This window comes from Apteryx rowi, unplaced genomic scaffold, assembly GCF_003343035.1.
Source record: "Apteryx rowi isolate R43461 unplaced genomic scaffold, aptRow1 scaffold_671, whole genome shotgun sequence".
In the NCBI taxonomy this organism is placed as follows: domain Eukaryota; kingdom Metazoa; phylum Chordata; class Aves; order Apterygiformes; family Apterygidae; genus Apteryx; species Apteryx rowi.
In genome coordinates this window covers 101901-119087 of record NW_020450951.1, presented here as the reverse complement: position 1 = coordinate 119087, position 17187 = coordinate 101901, and the positions used below count along the sequence as shown (strand labels likewise).

Sequence of the window (17187 nt, the reverse complement as noted above, 5' to 3'; positions counted from 1 at the left end):
CTGGAGATATTCAAAATGCGCCTGGATGCAATCCTGTGCAATGTGCTCTAGGTGACCCTGCTTGAGCAGGGGGGTTGGACTAGATGATCTCCAGAGGTCCCTTCCAACCTCAGTGATTCTGTGATTCTGTGATTCTGTGATAACTATTTCAGCATCTGTATGCAGCCAAAGGAATAATCTCTATTGAATTAAATGAGTGCTTGATAGGTCTCCTAGGCTTAGGCTTGTATGTAAGGTGGCCAGTCTTGGGAAGAACCTGAAGGGTGAGGTGTACCTTGCTGCAGCTTTTCACATCCTTATTGCCTGGGGCCTGTCTATAATGTCATATGTTAAGGAGGACACACTCTTATATGCTGGCATTCTCTATGAAGTCCATCCTGTATGCCTGCTGTCAGTCAGGTAAAATCACTGCAGGAGTAGATGACCTTAGGACATATATACCACAGATAGACATGTCCACTCTGGACATGTGCTGTGAGTGCTCTTTAGAGCTTAAATGTATTTGGGCTTTTCACCCAGAGGTGCTGTATGGCTTATTCTAAACATGGCTCTGAATGCATTCCTGAGGGTGAACAGTCTGGACAGTTGGCAGATTTGGTCTTGAGCCTTGCCTTGAGGCTGCACTTTAAATAGAGTGTAGGCATATCAGTGTCTGACTTTCCAGCTTTTCCTGAAAAGGTACAGTATGTTCAGCAAGTGGAACACATAAAAATAGTAGTTTTATAGTGAATAAGAGCAAGATTATCTCTCTAGAAGGCAGTGTTGTAAAGCACATATTAGTGGTAAGATTTCCCTGGAAGTATTTTAATGTGATAAGAATTGTATTCTCAGTTTAAAAAAAACATAGCTAAAATATGCACTTCTATTTTAGAATGCAAATGCCAGCTCAGTATCGCTTTTTCCTTACAGTAGTTTCTATGAATATTTTAAAGCCACTGAAGAAGAAAATCAAATACTTGAAAATGTATTTAATCTAGTCATTTAAGTCTTTTCTCCAGAAGAATTCAATTGGAAGTGTTTTCAAAAGTACATGTTGGAAAATTTGCTAGACTTATATACTGCATTGTAAATCAAGTATCAAAAAGAAATGGGAGGATAGTCTGCACTGTCAAACACAGTAGGAAAATGTTTGCATTTCAGGAAGTCCATAAGATTTGTAGTTGCAAAGTTTTTCTTTATTTATTCCTGCTTTTTCTTCATGCTGGAAATTAGCATTCTGAATTGGTAGGTGCTCCCAAAACACCACTTGTAGTGAAAGACTATCTTCTGCTCTGTGGTGTTTATAGATATATATGTATACATAGACTTGGGAACAGCTTAGGTTCTGAGTGCAGAAGTTCTTTTAAGTTCAAATGAAAAGCAGCTTTTCTTCCTCACCCACTTTTTACATAATTTGCACCACAAGCATCATCTAAAAATGCTATGCTAGGTTCCTTATGGATCAACTGAACAGTATTCATGAGCGTTAAGACTGAAATTCTCTTCTTAGAAAAGGAGTACCTTTAAGTTTCTCTTATTCTTTATCTGCTCTGAAAAGAGGTACTTTCCAAGTTTAAAAATTATAATTTTTACTTGGTGGTGTCCAGTTCTACATTCTGGTTTTGCAGCAACTTAATTTAGCTAGTCCAGGCTGCCATGCGTGATAAAGATTACCAATCCTACCAGGAAAAATTCCACCCCTCAGCTCCAGTCCCAAGGTGCTGTGTCCCAACAAAATTCATACTGGTATATCCTGGGACTTGTTCATTTGTAACAATACTTTGACTATTCAGGCCTCATATGGCAAGAGTTACAGCTGAAAGCTTTGCCACTGTGTTATAACTTATGTCAATATGTACTTTGTGTATCTCAACAAAACTTCAAGATACGTCAAAACAGAACAAACTAAAGGCTTTGAGCTAGCAAAGCACTTAAAATGTGATCAGTCCCACTTCTGTCAGTGAATATATACCCAAATACTTAAACTCAATCTGGACCATATCGAGCTGTGTAGTGGAAGAGGAGGTTTCAGGGCTGCAAGATCCCTGCCCTGATCATGCAAGTTAGAGCACATATACTGATCTGGCCAGTGTTAAAAGGCCAGAACGCCCCGTGAATCCTCTGTTTCTTCTCAGTGTATCCACATCTGTGCTTTTGCACTTTGCTAATTTTGGCTAAAGGATGGTTTGCAGATGTATGATGAGGTTTGTCACTGGTTGTGACTATTCCAGAATTGCTTGATAGGATATTGTCAACCTGACATACAGGAATTGCCAAGGCTGTTTAGGAAGAGATGAGTAAGGAAAACTGTAGTTGTTACTTGTTCTAACAGAAGGATATTTGGTTTTAGGTACAACAGGATTTGTTCATGATTCATATGCTGCTTTGTATAAATTGCTTCCCAAAAGATGAGAACACTGAGAGTTTTGTGTTCACTTAGGTACTACATGAATGTGATCTGTCTGTATAAAAGGAGATTGCGCCTGCATACAACTGAAAAATATATTTTTATTGTGTAGTGTATTACTTGAATATTTCTGATTTTTTAACTTTTCTGGATCAAGAATATTTGTTTTGCTTCTTGCCTAAAATGTTGCATGTGTTCTTTTTTGATCCTGAAGGGAATGGAAGATAACTGTTCACTCTTAGAAATAGTCTCTATGTGCTTTGATGTCTGGCTTCACTTATGCCACGTATTCATGTTTAATTCACTCGTGTTGTAGAATATGGGTCATGTTCTTTTCTTTTTGCTGTTGATTAGGCTGGCAGCATCTCCTTAAATAAAGCAATTTTAACTTCACAGCTGAAATGGATTTCTATTAATATATAACTTAATAACTGTTACAGTTACTTTAGAAACTTGTGTACCATCCTGATTTTTTTCCTGTGACTGAAAGAGAATAATTCTTATAACAGTAGATTAATTATTGCTAATAACAGAGTGGTGATGGAAAAGAATAAAAAAAATACAACAACCACCTGGTGACCTTATTTTAATGCATTTTAGTGTTGGAATAGTACTTAAATTAAGGACAATTCAATTTTCATAAGGAACAATGTCTTACAAACATTTGCTTTAAATATATTACTCTTGTTCTTCTCAAAAAAGCTGATTTATCTCTATAAGGAATATGAAATATTCATAGGATTCTCCAGTCTGAGATTCTTACATCTGGGAAAACAAACATATAATTTCATGAATCAAACAGTAGTTTGAATATGAAGTGCTAGGCAATTTAGTAGAGAATTTCTGCCACTGATTAAATTATTGGTTTTCTAGAAAGCGTGTCATACTAACTGGAACACTTACAGAGTGCTGGTTAGTAGTAGTAGTAGAATTCATATTCTCATTTTGTGGAAAATTGGTTCTTTTTTCAACTGTAAACATTAGTCTTTAGAACATCAACCAGAATGTTAAAAATATCATTTAATCCTTATCACTTGAGGGGAATGATAGGGAAACAAGTGCATGTTTTATCCTTTTTACATATTAATATTAAATGGTAAATAGCAGTGATGTCACAGACTTTCAGTTATACTCGGTAGGTACTCAAAATGTATTAGTGACTGCAAGTATTATCGAAGAAGGTGTGCAAGATTAGATCATTTAACTGAAAGCATTTGTGGACTCAGTTTTCTTCTAAGCACCTAAGTAAAAAATCGCCATTCAAAAGTAAAGTGACTGCAGTCATGAGAGGCTGCTTTTCCAGTGCACACAGATGATTTTTAGGTGAAACACCATGGGTTTTCTGGACAGAAGTTTGTGTGCAGACTTTCTAGACCTCAATCCCACAATCTGTATGTATATTGGCCAGGTTATTATTAGGTCTTATTAGCCAGGTTTCCTAATGGCAGAAGACTTATGGGTTCATGCTTTGTTTATGTATATCTGTATGTGTTATCTCTCCATTACAATAGTAACTTTTACAGTTGCTGGCAAATTTCAGGTGAATTAAACAGAGATGTAGAAGACTCAAGATATTAATTCTCGACAAGTTAGTGGAAGTAGATATCCAGACAGAGGAGAGGAATTTTATCAGTTCCCCCAGTGAAGGAATAATTGTAATATGAGTTCAACTTCGGTGAGACGCTGGGCATCCACAGGGACAGTAGTAATGATGAATGATTTACCATGGGTCAGTCTTCCATAGGAGTTCACTGGACACCAAACAGTTTGTGTATTCTTTGTTGTTTAAACAAGAGTTTGTGATGACGGCTATTTTCAGTGAAAGCTAGGATAGTCACAGTATATTTACCCTGCAAGGATGCTTCRATAGCTCTCAGTGTGTGAGCATCCTGATAGTGTTTGCCTAATTCCATTAGGAATTCAATGAACCACAAGACAAACTCCACTGGAAGCCAGGCATTCTTAGTTCTGGTTGCACACATGAATACTTAAACAAAATATATGTCTTTACATTTGGTTTTATTAACATACATTGGGTGAATGGTTTCCATGTGTCAGAGCTATGCAGGCTGCTCTCATTTGCTATCCTGTCCTCACTGTATATGCCATTCTTTCAATCTTATGCATTTTATTACTTATTTACTTTCAAGTAATTAATTAATTGTGTTGAATAACGCTGGAACTAGTACTGTACTAATCCCTGTAGAAGCCCCTTTGATCATTTTTCATCTTCGGTCAGTAACTTTCTCTTTCTTGATGTTGCATCTTGTTAATTTGTTATTATTTTAGAAAAGCCTAAGTTTATTACACCTACCAAGTGACCTTTAACAACCACGCTTGTAATATATAGCGTATTAAGAAAGAAGGTTAAACCTTGCATTTTGTCTGGAGTAAAGATGACCAACTCCTGTTCTTACTGAAGTCAGTAGCAACTCCGCACCAAAGCAAGAGCATAATTTTAATTTGTTACTCAGCATCTCTCGCTAGGACTGCTTGCTACTCCACCCAGAGGGCACCAGAGGCTCTAATAGCTCCTTTCATCATTTATTCTAATAACCTCGTTTTTGTTTCTGGGGGAAGGAAGCCCATTTATTAAGCAATTTAACCACATTTTCTACCTTTTCTCAGTACAGTTTTGGAGGGAGGAGTTCTGACCGCAGAGGGCACAGTGCCGTAGTAATACCCCTTAATTGCCTGCTGACTTTAAGATAGCCACGCTGTGTCTAATCTTCTTTTTTTAAGTGCGCCTTCCTTTTTCAACGTCAAGACAAGAACTGCAAGATGGGGCAGCGGCGTTGAAGACCCCTGGCATCACAGGTGGGAGAATGCGTGGTGCCGGTGCCCTGCGGTCCCCCGCCGGCTCCCAGCGCGGAGGCACTGGCATGAGGCAGCAGGGCGAGGAGGAGGAGGAGGAGGAAGAAGAGGAGGAGGAGGAGGAGGAGGAGGAGGAGGAGGAGGAGGAGGAGCCTCCCCGTCCGCCAGAGCCTCCCGCTCCCTTTCTCTCCTGCTCTCGCTTTCTCCTCCCCACTCTCTCTGCCTGAATAGAAAAAGCAATTTCTCCGCAGACTGTAGCCTGCTGCTCTACAGTTTCTGCTTGGGGGGCACACAGAGAGGACGAGGAAGAAAATAAAGCAGTAGATGCCATGGGCCAGCTTTGCTGCTTTCCTTTCTCCAGAGGAGAGGAAAAAATCAGTAAGTGTGGCAGTTTTCTGCAGTGCTGTATGCTTCTGACTGTTATGTGCTGCTATTCAGAGAGTTTAAAGCTGGGGAAAGCAGACAGACGTTCCTGGTTTGGGTGGGGTTTTTTTTTCCCTCTTTTTGAAAATTAGCTTGCTGCTTTTAAGGAAGGGATGGGGATAGTTGGAGACAAATTGAACAATATTTCCACTAAGTAGATTAAGATTTTTTTTAGAGATAAGTATAGAAAGCCTTATGCCTGATCTTGTTTATCGGCATTCTAGGAGTCCATTCCTCTAAGCAAATCTAGCCAAGGTGAATATTTTAATTTTGCTTTTTAGCAGCATATTAAAAAGTGAGATTTAGAATAAGAGAGTAAAGGGTTTTGATGCTGAAAGCATATTCACATTGTTAGTAATACTCATTAGCAATAGCTGGAAAGAATGGAGATCTTGTTAAAGGCAATGCTGGCAGATGATGAAGGAAATCATCAGTTCATTTTCCATTTGGGTGTTGCTTGGATGTATAGTGTTAAGCTGACCGAGTATAGTTGCACTGTATGTCTACATATTCATGCCCAGGGAGTGTCTGGAGTGACTGTCAAGCATATGTCTGGGTTTTGGGTTTAGTTAAGTAAATATAAGTCAAATTAGAGGAAATGATTCTGATGATTGCCTCATCCTCTAGTACACTGAGTCCAACTAGCTAATTTGGCAGAACGTGATTTCTGTCAAATTATGAACCAAATATCATGTTTGTCCTAAGTTTGGTTGCACAATAAAATATTTACTTTTGACTTGCTACTCAGTGAAATATTTTCAACCTTTCTTCTAGAAGATGCAGCCAAATTTCTGTCACATCATTTCTGAAATAGTTCTAACTAGATTCACATAATTCATGAGCTGTAGCCTAGAGAATCCAATTTTATGAATCTGGTTTATATTTCATAATTATTCAGGAAGCTGTCCATGCGTAAATAAAATTAGAGTTTATATCATTGATTAAAAAATAAACATGTACACTAATAATGCAATAAATCTAGAAAACATCCCCAAGAAAATGAATTGGCTATTTTAAAATATTTTTCCTTTACAGGTCAGGGTAGAAGGATAAATGTTGAAAGTTTTGCATTGGAAAAATAGCTAGAAATATTTTGTATTTCCAAGCTTTTTGCTGTATAGCCTGCACAAAATGTCTTTATGTGAAAAGCGAGAAGCTAATGCGCCTCATTTCTGATATATAAAATAGGTGGAGGCAGTCGACAAATACACATTATTTTTTAAGATTATTCTGTTGACACAGAACAGAAGATACAATATATTCTTTTGATTCCTGCTTCTCTCTATCCCTTCACTTTTTTTTGGACATTTCCTCTAGCATTACCTCTCATGCACTTTCTTAGGTGTTACTGTGAGCATTAGTGACTATAACACTTAGCATCACGCAACCTGAAACCACTTATGGTTTAAGAAAATTTGGGAGATAACATTGCTTGCAAAGTGGTCATAAAGGCTTTTGAAAGAGGTGGGGTTTTAGTATGTAGTAACTGAAAGGTGCAGCACAACCCCCAGAGAATGAGGAAGGGACAAAAAGAATAGGTACAGAATGATGAGAAAAACAGGAATCAGAAGCCAGAAGGTCTGGTAATGAATGAAGTAAGAGGGTGGTGAATGAAATGGGGGAAAAAAATAGGCGTGACACTTGGTCAGAGCAATGGTCGTCTTTCTTTTTAACTGCTGGTGCTCATTCACTCGTCCTATTACTTCCTTGAATCTCTTCTACCACACATACTTCTTCCTCTAAGTGACTGCGAGGAAGCACTGCATGTGGTGGCATATTTAGCGTAGCCATGCCCCAGCTAAGCAGAAGGTTTGAAGCTGGACACAAGCGGGAGGGAATGACTTTCACATCCATTTTTCATCTTGCTATCATTTTATCATGATGGCCTTTAAACTAATTGTGTTGGGAAATTAACTTGGGCTTTTTATTGCCAGTAAATTATCCTGCTTAGCAAACGTTCAGGTAGAAATCATCATGTGATGGTTCTATATTAGAAACAAAGGAGGCTTTAACTAAAGGCAAGCTTTTGTGGTAAATAGCAGTTCACCGTATTACTCACTTCAATTGCAGTGAAAATGAAAGTGTGCGAACTTCATTAACGTCTTCCTTTAAGTTGCTTTCAGCTGAAGTACCTCGATTTAAACACAAATGACGAATGTCAGGCATTAAATGGCTGTCAGTTCATTACTTACTAACTAAGGAAATGTTTGCATTTCATGCATAGATCAATTTCAAAAGGTGTTGTAAATTATATTCTATAGTATTTGTGTTTTTGAGAGGGAGGTGAAAGCTCACTACTTTCACAGTGCCTTTTCCAGAATTGGAGTTTAGAGTAATTTATATCAAGTCTGAATTGAATATAGCTTCCTGTTGCCTCATCTGCTTTGTAAAAGAACAGAGAAATCTAGCCTTAGAAATTGAGAGATGCCTGTGACTGAAATGCCCCAAAGTAATGACAAGTGAAAGCTAAGCTGCATTATTAAATTTGAGCAACCACTTACTTACATCTTGTACACCCACAGTATGTATTTCATGTCCCATCCCCCTGCCCCCCATCCTTCTTCAAAGACAGATATAACCTTGGAAAGCATTTAGCCAAGTTCTATGGTTATGGTAAGCATATCTTTAACAGGGTGCCTGGTAAGAGTATTAGAAAAGGGCAAGCGTAAGAAGATGCTTCCACAAAATATAGCTCCAGTGTGCCAGTAGTTTGAGGCTTGTGGACTTTCTGAACCAGGGTGGCCACCTTGATATTTAAAAATCCATAAGAGATTTTTGTTTCAGGAATTTTTCCGCTTGTCTTTTGAATCCATGTGAACTTTTAGTATTTATACTATCTTCTGGCAAGGAGCTTTACAGCTTAAATGCATGTTGTGTGAAGAACCATATTAGCCATGCCAACAAATATGATTGGTTTACTGAATATTTTCTAAATTAAGAGTTTTCCTACCACACTTGGTGGAAATCAATTCCCACGGCCTACCCTACGGAGCAGACCAAGAGCCAGGGTATTCTTCACAGAAGAGAAGTAAGGAAATATATGTTCTCACCACTGATTGTGGGACAGAGATATAACATCAGTTGAAGCTGTTATAAGGTTTTGGTCCATCACAGCCTATTCTTTCAGTTGTCTCAGTGAACAATAGTGTAAAAAAACACTGTAAAGCTGGCAGGTTCTCTGTAGGGATACAGACACCAGATTCAACATCTCCAAATTCTGCCTTTATGTGTATTTATGTATCCATCCTATGTTGAATCCTTTACCAGACAACCCTTTAAATAACCTGGGTATTAAGTAGTTTTTCCATGATTTTAGGTACATAAAATGAGACCATATTGATATTGCTATCCTAATCTTGTGCAAGAGAACCCTCAGGTTCCTACAAATTTGAAGGAGGTTGTGCTCATGAATGGAAACAAGTCATTTTAGAGATTGCATTTTTTGTTTTGATTTTATGAAGCTTTTTTTCTAAATAAAAATTATTGGAGTGGAAAGTACTTGATTAAAAACAAAACAAAATAGTTAATTTCTGCCCTCAGCCAACTCTGTTAAGTCCCAGGGAAGTTGGTGACAGTTTCAGAATTTGGCTTGCTGTATTTAAAGAGGGACTTGTGAAAGAGGGTAAATTCTCACAAAAGGCTAGGGCATAGTCTAACGAATCCATGCAAACCATCTTAATACAGCTGCAGCATTAAACTGCATTGCRGAAAGGAATTGTGCTTCAGATAGCTAAGAAAATGCTCTAGCTAAACTATTGCATACAGTTAATTTTCTTAATTTAGATGGAAGACTTTTACGGTGAGACTTCTTTTACAAGCAGTGGGATAGTCTTCACAGCTTTGTATTTCCCAGATCATGAAGAAATTCCCTGTATGTTAACACTGGAGTTAAACCTTGTATTGGTTTGCTTATGTCAGTGCTAAATGTTTTCCTTTTCCTCCCTCGTTCCATGCTCTTTTCTGCCATTAGAAATTAATCACAATAGATGCACGAAGCCAAAGGCGCCCATGGTGTAAACAAAAGCAACTCATTGTTTTCAATACAGTTGTGCCTTCTTTACTTTATGACTGAATTTGACTTGAAGTGTATATCTAATATATGCTGAAAAGCTCCTTAATTGTGTGTATTTAATACATACATGTCGATGCACACATACTATATGTAAAACATATATAACATTGCAGTGGCTACTATATTATCACAATTATATACCTGTGTGTATATATATATATTTTTTATATGTTACACAAAAACATCTAGAACATAGATTTGCCTCTGCTTTTTGAAATCATCTCATTGGAAGCCTATCCTTGGTCTAAAGGAACAGGTTTTTTTAAATTTGATACAGTGTGACACTTTTTAATGTGACATAAAAGAATACATTTTACAAGATAAGCATTGTTATACTTCATTCACTTCATATATGTTAGCTGTATATATTTTAGCCTGTTTGATACCTGGTTCCAGATAGGAAACCAAGGCTTGGAGTCTTTGTTGTACAGGCCTGAAATTGTGAAAAAAGGATGTTAAGTGTTGAACGTATACAAAATTACTGGGTCAGACAGTTACCGAATAAGTAAGTAATAATAAGTAATATGATAATAAGTAATGTGATTACTGATATAAAAAGTAGTGAAATAAGGTTGGTCATATCAAAATAGAACATGGAACTTGCTTGCTTTCTGAAAGAGGTAATTTACAATTTAGAGGAGAGGGTTGAGCATAACAATTTGAGCACTCTTATGTGTTTTGATTTAATGAGATTAAGCATTTAATTTGTTGTTTGATAGCTATTTTACACTATTACTTATGGTGCCTGTTGAATATGATACATGCAAATACTTGTGGAAATAAGGGAATGAACACAGTGGCTGGAGCTATATACCACGTAGACAGGAACCAGGCAAGCCCAAACAGGCAGCTATGCCAGGGAAATTTAATCCAGATCTTGCTGTTATGTGCCTGACCAAAAATTGTCAAACTGCATCAGAGTAGGTGCTGATTTTGGAGGCTGTCCAGTGAACAAAACTTAATCATTTAATTTAGGTCTTGAACTAGTTTTGAAAATCCTAAAAGTTACATTTGTAAGTGGAGGACTTGCTCAACATTTGCAAGTTGTTCTAGGTTAATCTGAATTATTCTGTGTTGATACTATATGCACATAAAAGATGCATTATCTGTCTTTCCTACATGGGAGAGAGGATAGCCGCAAATAGCAAGTTGATGCCCATTGTTGAACAGTCCTTGTATATTTGCCAAGCTGTCTAACTAGAGTGCAATATTGATTGCTCCCTGTCCAGCTGATTCTGTGTCTTTTTCACTTCTGTTTTGTGAGATTTTAACTGTAGCATGTTGTTGCTTGGAAAGATACATGTTCTGGTACCCTAAAGACACCATCCTTTTCCCCTCTTCTTCCCTAAATGTGAAAACACACACTCGTCAGCTTAGCTTAGTAAATTCTGTATACACTCCATTTTCCAGTGCTTATTGTATTTTTTCCTGTCTTGCCAATCTCCCTGTATAATATTGTTTCTTCACTCCTACGCCCACATTCACACATGCAAACAAGATGTACACAGATAGCATGGTGCATGACGTGGATGAAAAAACAGATTTGAAGGAAAGGTACATTCCTGGAAACTGCATTCTGAATAATGACTCATTATTTTTCTCTTTCCTCATAGGAAAAGGAGTTGGTAGACTGAGTGACCATGCATGATGTTGTTAACATTGAATTTAATATTTGTCCAATTTATATTGGAAGAAAAGGAGCTCAAGACAGAACAGTCCCCCAGACCTTGACACATTGTAAAGAAGTATGGTGCAAGGTCAAAAAAACGGGACACGATCTCCTCACCCTCCTTTACAGTTTAGGGGTCCCAGCCAAAGCTAAAATTTCAATATTTACCATGACAAAGGTGAAAGTTCTGTAAGTCTCTGTCCTACTACAACCAACGATATTAGGTTTAATGTTAGGCACTGAGCCTAAGCAAGGATGCTAGGCTTAATGACAGCCAAGACTGTCATCAGTGTTTCTGAAGGACAGGTATGTCTACCTGCATGTCCATTCTTGATAGTGACATTGGCTGTCAAAAATAAGCCCTCAGTAGTGGGGCTACATTGCTAGAAGAATTTTACATGCCAATGAAGCAGAATAGAAAGCAGAGATTTAGAGGAAATCTGGGAGAGAAAATAGGGATTTTAGGTGAACTGTGTCATGTTCAAGTTCATGGCAAGCTTTTCAGGAGGGGATGATGGAAGAAGAGGCTTTCAAATGGGAGGAAATAGATTTTAAAAACCTCAGGAGTGGATGGCTATTTATAGTCCTAAAAAATGGAGGAATACAGTCATTTTGAAATGAAGAAAATAAAAATAATGGTGACTGAAATAATTTTATTTTTGTAATGATGTTAGATGTATCCATGTGCCTTAAGCAAGCCTCCTTGACACTGAAATGTTAATGTCTCACAGGCTATTTTTTGTATTAAAATTACTTAATGCTTTTAAAAAACAGTCCTACATGATATCAACATATATTGCTGAATTTCCTCAGTGTCTGATCTACAGTCCTTTCAGATGACATTTGACTTTTAATTGAAAAGTGAAATTCAAATTTTTTTCTCCCTTTATATTTAATGCAAAGTTTTGTAAATCACAATTGAAATCTTACCAGTGTATATGACACATGAAAAGAAATTAAATTAGCTTCCTGAATTTAATTTTTGCACCAATTTTTATTTATGTATAAGGAATTTTGAAGCACAGAATTAAATCATTGTTAAAACTAGGCTACGTTTTACTATTTCATTAAAGTCTCTTCTAAACGCAGATAAGGCAGCAGTACAAAATGGAATTTGTATGCAGTAGACTATCTTGCTCCAAGATTTCAGATTGCAGATGTTAGGCATCTTTCCACCTCCCTGGCAGGATGTTTTATGTAAAATTAATTGCAACTAGAAATTCTGGAGATGAGTCAAATCAAATGTGATTGCTTTGCCATTAAGTTACATTACTGATGGGAAAACCAGCAGTGTTTATTGTATAATTTATTTAGGGATATGGCAGAACTACTTTTTTCCTCAAAGGAAAAACGAGCAAAGGCAGGAAGTTCTTTGGAGCATAATCAAAAGAAGCTCGTGTTAATTTGTGACTGCTCTAAATCAGTGAAAATTGTAGATTCAATTAAAAGTTTAATCTGTACGTAACATGGATATATGTGTGAAATGAAGACATATGTGGAGCTTCAGGCCATATTTGAGAGTGCTTTGGACCCCAGGGTTCCATAGCTGCTGAGCACTGAGAAACTTCTGCAAAGCTTTTAACCAAAGAAGCTGTTTGTATTAAAGGAAATGAAAAATTAGAAAAGGAGGAGTTGGGAGGAGATTTCATTTCAGTTCAGTTCAGTTGTAGCAAGCAAAAGACTAGGACAAGCTAATTAGTATGGGTGGCTAGTTAGCAGTGATGAATCCTTCATAATGGCACAGGTACCCTTGTTTCTCCTTGATCACACTGGGAAGAAGGGATGAGGTAAAAAAACCTAGTAATTAAAAAGATCAGAAGAACCTGATGAAAAYCTCTGAGAGGGAGATGAGGTTGCTAAAATGGCACATTAATGGAATTGAAAATTTATGAATGTCATGACCACTTTTCAAAGGTATGTTGGGAGAGAACCAGCCTCCAATGATTTGTGGCTTTGTAGCAGGATGAGACTGAAAGAACTGCCTAGGTCCCTGAGTGCAGCCTGCTGTTACTGCGATGTATTGGTTGTTTTCATTTTTCCACTGATAGCAATGGGAGCCAGTTCCAGAAAATCTCTGCACTAATGTTTAGCTTATAACTTCCTCTCTTATAACTCTTATAATTTCCTTCAAAAAATTATTTGTAGGCAGTTTGTTTCTGTTGTTTTACCAGCTTTCTCCATTACCTTAAGTATCTAAGGGTAAATAGCTTTTCCCTATTCCTAATTTTTAATGTTCATCTCATATTCAGCATAATTGCCAAATCATCACTTTGATTAAGTGGAAAAAAAAATACTGGAAATGAGCACTTATTTGGCTTTCAGATGACACACAGTATTTGCAGGAGTATTTGTATAGATTCCTCCTATATCACTGGAATATATGTGTGTTTTACATATTGAGGCCAAGTTCGCATGCTACTGTTACTTGCCTGTGAGTACCTCCACACCTATGTGAGGTTCCAAACATTAGGAGAGAGTATTTTTTATATATATATATTTGTAACCATTTAAATGACTGGCAGAGGGGAGTGTAAGATAACTCTATCTTTTGCTCTCACCTTCTCTATGAGCACGTTCATGTTCACCCCCTATGTGGGAATTGTGTGATATTTGGCACGCCTGCCTTCCTGATAAGATTTACCAAGCTGAGAACTTGCCACAGTTGCGGTAATCCTGCCTGACAGAGGAATGCCTGTACTTTGTGGTGGGTTGCTACAAGCTGCCTTCCAACATAGTGAGTTCTAGAGAGAAAAATGTGGTCATAGACAGTACTAGTTAATCTCAGGTGTTACAAATTAATGTTGATAGAAACAAAGTTATTACGTTTGCAATTATTAGATAAACAAAACAATAATTGCTCTAAGACCATAAACAAACATCCTCTTCTAGAGCCAAAAATGCTGACAGAAGAGGCTACTGATCCCAGCTAGTCATTGTCACCACCATCATTGGTTTTGTGCACTGTACGCTAGTGATGTACACCATGTACATCCATAGCAGAGCAGGTTATGTAAATATTCCTTTCAGGCAAAATCATCCCAGTGAGGTTAAACAATTTTTCATTTTTGGCTGAAACTAACTTAGTTAATTTTGTTTGAAGTGAATTAAGGCATTCTCAAAAAACATGGGGCAGAAGACAGTAAGAAGCAGTCAGGCACAATAACTTCTTCCACTGTAGGGCCAGATCTGGTAAAGAATGTCTGTTTATTGCCTCAGAAATATATGGGCTTAGTCTTGCAGTGCTGAGCAGCCTCGACACCTTGTGAACATGTGCACACACGGATGATGCTGTCTTTCCGCTGTCAGTAGATGGAGTGGCAAACAGCTGAAACTTTCCTTGCAAGAGGGAAGAAGTAGCAGTGCCAAGGGAAGGGAAGCAGCCTAGGCTGATTACAGTGTCTTTCTCAACAGACTATTAGCAATGTTTATTTTGAGATAATGTTAAAGTAAAACTGTACTCCCTTGGGGATGCAATGAAGGGATTTTACTGCATCAAAAGTATTAAGCTCTGTTTCTGTGCAAGTAGATCCTCTGATACTTGTGGATCAAATAGTAAGACAACCAATGGGTCAGTCTTTCCACAAGGTTCAGCATTCTTAGAGCAGTGAAATGGTATCTCTGTATCTGCTCTGGACTCCGGTGGAGAGAACGGTTAGGACCTGGCTGTAGTCATAATGCTTTTGGGGAACTGCAACAAGAACAGTTGAAGGGGCTAACGTCTGAGAGCTCTATAGACTACATATCTCCCTTTTGCCATCCCTCCCGGTTGTCTCACCTCATATGGCTGCTGCCCCACAAGATAAAGTGCTGTACTTTACATTGGTTGGCTAACTTCCAAGGTGCTGAAACATTTATCATGCTTATATTTCACAAGAAGCTTATGCTGATATTTGTATGCTTCCCCATCCTCTTCTGACCTGCAGAACCGTAATTCTCTTGGAGTTTTAGAAATAAGTTTATTCTCAAAGAAGTGTGCATTGATAATTAGTTAAAGCCAGTCTGGGAATGTTAAGAGCCATGCAAGAAAATGAAACAATTAATGCAAGTGTATACTTCATTTTCTGCTGTGAAGGGCTTTATATGACCCATTTATCTTTTTTTAGATAAAAGAATTATTTAATTATGACAAAGCAGATACTTCACAGTTTAGACATGTTAATGCTGCAGTGGGTAACTTGATTATGGAATTTTTCATTGAGCAAAGATGAGAGATAACATTAAGATTGTTTTGTTTACAGCTGAGGTCTTCTTTGTAGATTATGGGAACTGAGCTGATGATCTCAGTGAGCCAATACAAAGGTCACCACTGCTGGAACGAGCCAGTGTTTGTCAGTCTAACAGAGGCTGGTGATTGAGTGGGTTGAGATAAATGTACTATTTGTTATACCATGGTTATACAATTCTTTATGGGCAGAAATAAAGCCCAAATAAGAGACCATGATCAGTAACATGCGGTACTGCTGCCGACATAGGTATAACACTGTCCATTTAAAGCAAAGAAAAAATCTTCTGTCGAGGAGAAGGACCTTCCTTAAATTATTTAGTTTGACACAGGTTGCTGCACTGAATTATTTCCTTCTTTTGTTTCTTTCCGTGACATTAGCCAGACATTTTACTCATTGTTTTTGGTAGGTATTTCATTCAAAGGGCTGCAGCAGTAAAAGAGCAGATTCCAAAAGAAAAATAGCATATTCTTGATCTCCTTACTGACCATGCTAATTCTCCTTCAGTTAAATTGATTGGCAAATGTTTGGGGAGACAGGAAGTTTCAGCAGATACAGAATTGAACCTTATATTCCTTAGGTTATATAGATATCATTTGAAATTCCATCCACCGTAGGTCTCTTCTTTTCCTGTTAGGGCAAAAAAAGCCCCAGGATTATATCCAAAATATTCTGTGTGACAGTCTAGGAAAAAGGAAGCTTTACGACGATTTGGAATAAGAGCAAGTTCTGCTAGAATATAATTCTAACAGCCCTGGGCAGTTCTGTGGACCAGTAGATGCAGTGCCAGATTACAGCTGAAAATTGCATTTAATACTCCAAATTATGGTTCTGCTCTGTTCAAAAAACCAAAACAGTAGCACAGACCAAAGCATGGCAAATACCATTTCTCATGGGACCTAATCTTTCAATTGCAGTTAGTTTATGTTTTGTAAATCTCTAACATAAAGTTAGAAGAAAACACTTGAATAGAAATGAATATCCCTTTTAAAGTATTCTCTAATGGGTAATAGCTTTTTCATTTTTTGTAAAGGGGAAATAATTCACTGTTAACTATTGTCAGTCAATTTGGAACATAATACAAGCAACAGTTCACAGTGCTTTTGCCCACACATTTATTTCTATATAATAAAAGTGGTACTTTTGTGTTAGTGATGAGATATAAGAGACATTTCCAATATATTCTAACTAAACTCTGAATTTTAATAATGATGAAGAATTAAAATGGAACCTCCCGTAGGTATTGTGGTACTTAGAAAGTGTCTAAAAGGACACTTCAGTTGAAATATTTAATTAGAAGCAAGATAGCTGTGTTTAAAGTTTTTTGCTAAACATGCAAATAAAATCGTGAAAGTGAGACAGATTATCTGGGTCACGACTCAAGTGCTGGTGCAAATGTCAAGTGAAATCCTTAGCAGCTGTAAGCAAGAATAGTGCTGATTTATACCAACTGAGGACCTGGCCTGCCAAGTGTCATGGCTGTGACAGTCCGCTGGCAGTCCCGGGAGTCAAGGGCTGCAGAGAGATGGATGAGAATATCAGCTAACCCATTTAATAGCAGTCTGTCTATAAATAATATCAGAGATATTGGTTCAGATGG

The 17187-nt window shown here is 37.5% G+C and overlaps 1 protein-coding gene across 15 annotated transcripts in view; it reads left to right on the top strand.

Annotated features, from left to right (window-relative positions):
* AKAP7 (A-kinase anchoring protein 7) overlaps nt 1-17187 on the top strand; it is a 98972-nt gene that overhangs the window by 66226 nt on the left and 15559 nt on the right. For 7 of the 15 annotated variants that reach the window (XR_003256644.1, XM_026085707.1, XM_026085706.1 and 4 more), the window contains one exon: nt 5129-5203. The exons of 4 other annotated variants lie outside the window; for them this stretch is intronic. Coding sequence is in view for 7 of the 11 variants with exons in the window: in XM_026085707.1 (XP_025941492.1) it covers nt 5129-5203 (75 nt within the window). In the remaining 4 variants the exon portion in view is untranslated. Of the gene's footprint in view, nt 1-5128; nt 5204-5451; nt 5581-17187 lie in introns of those variants that run through there. 4 more of the 15 variants (XR_003256646.1, XR_003256645.1, XR_003256647.1 and 1 more) reach the window with 2 other exon arrangements.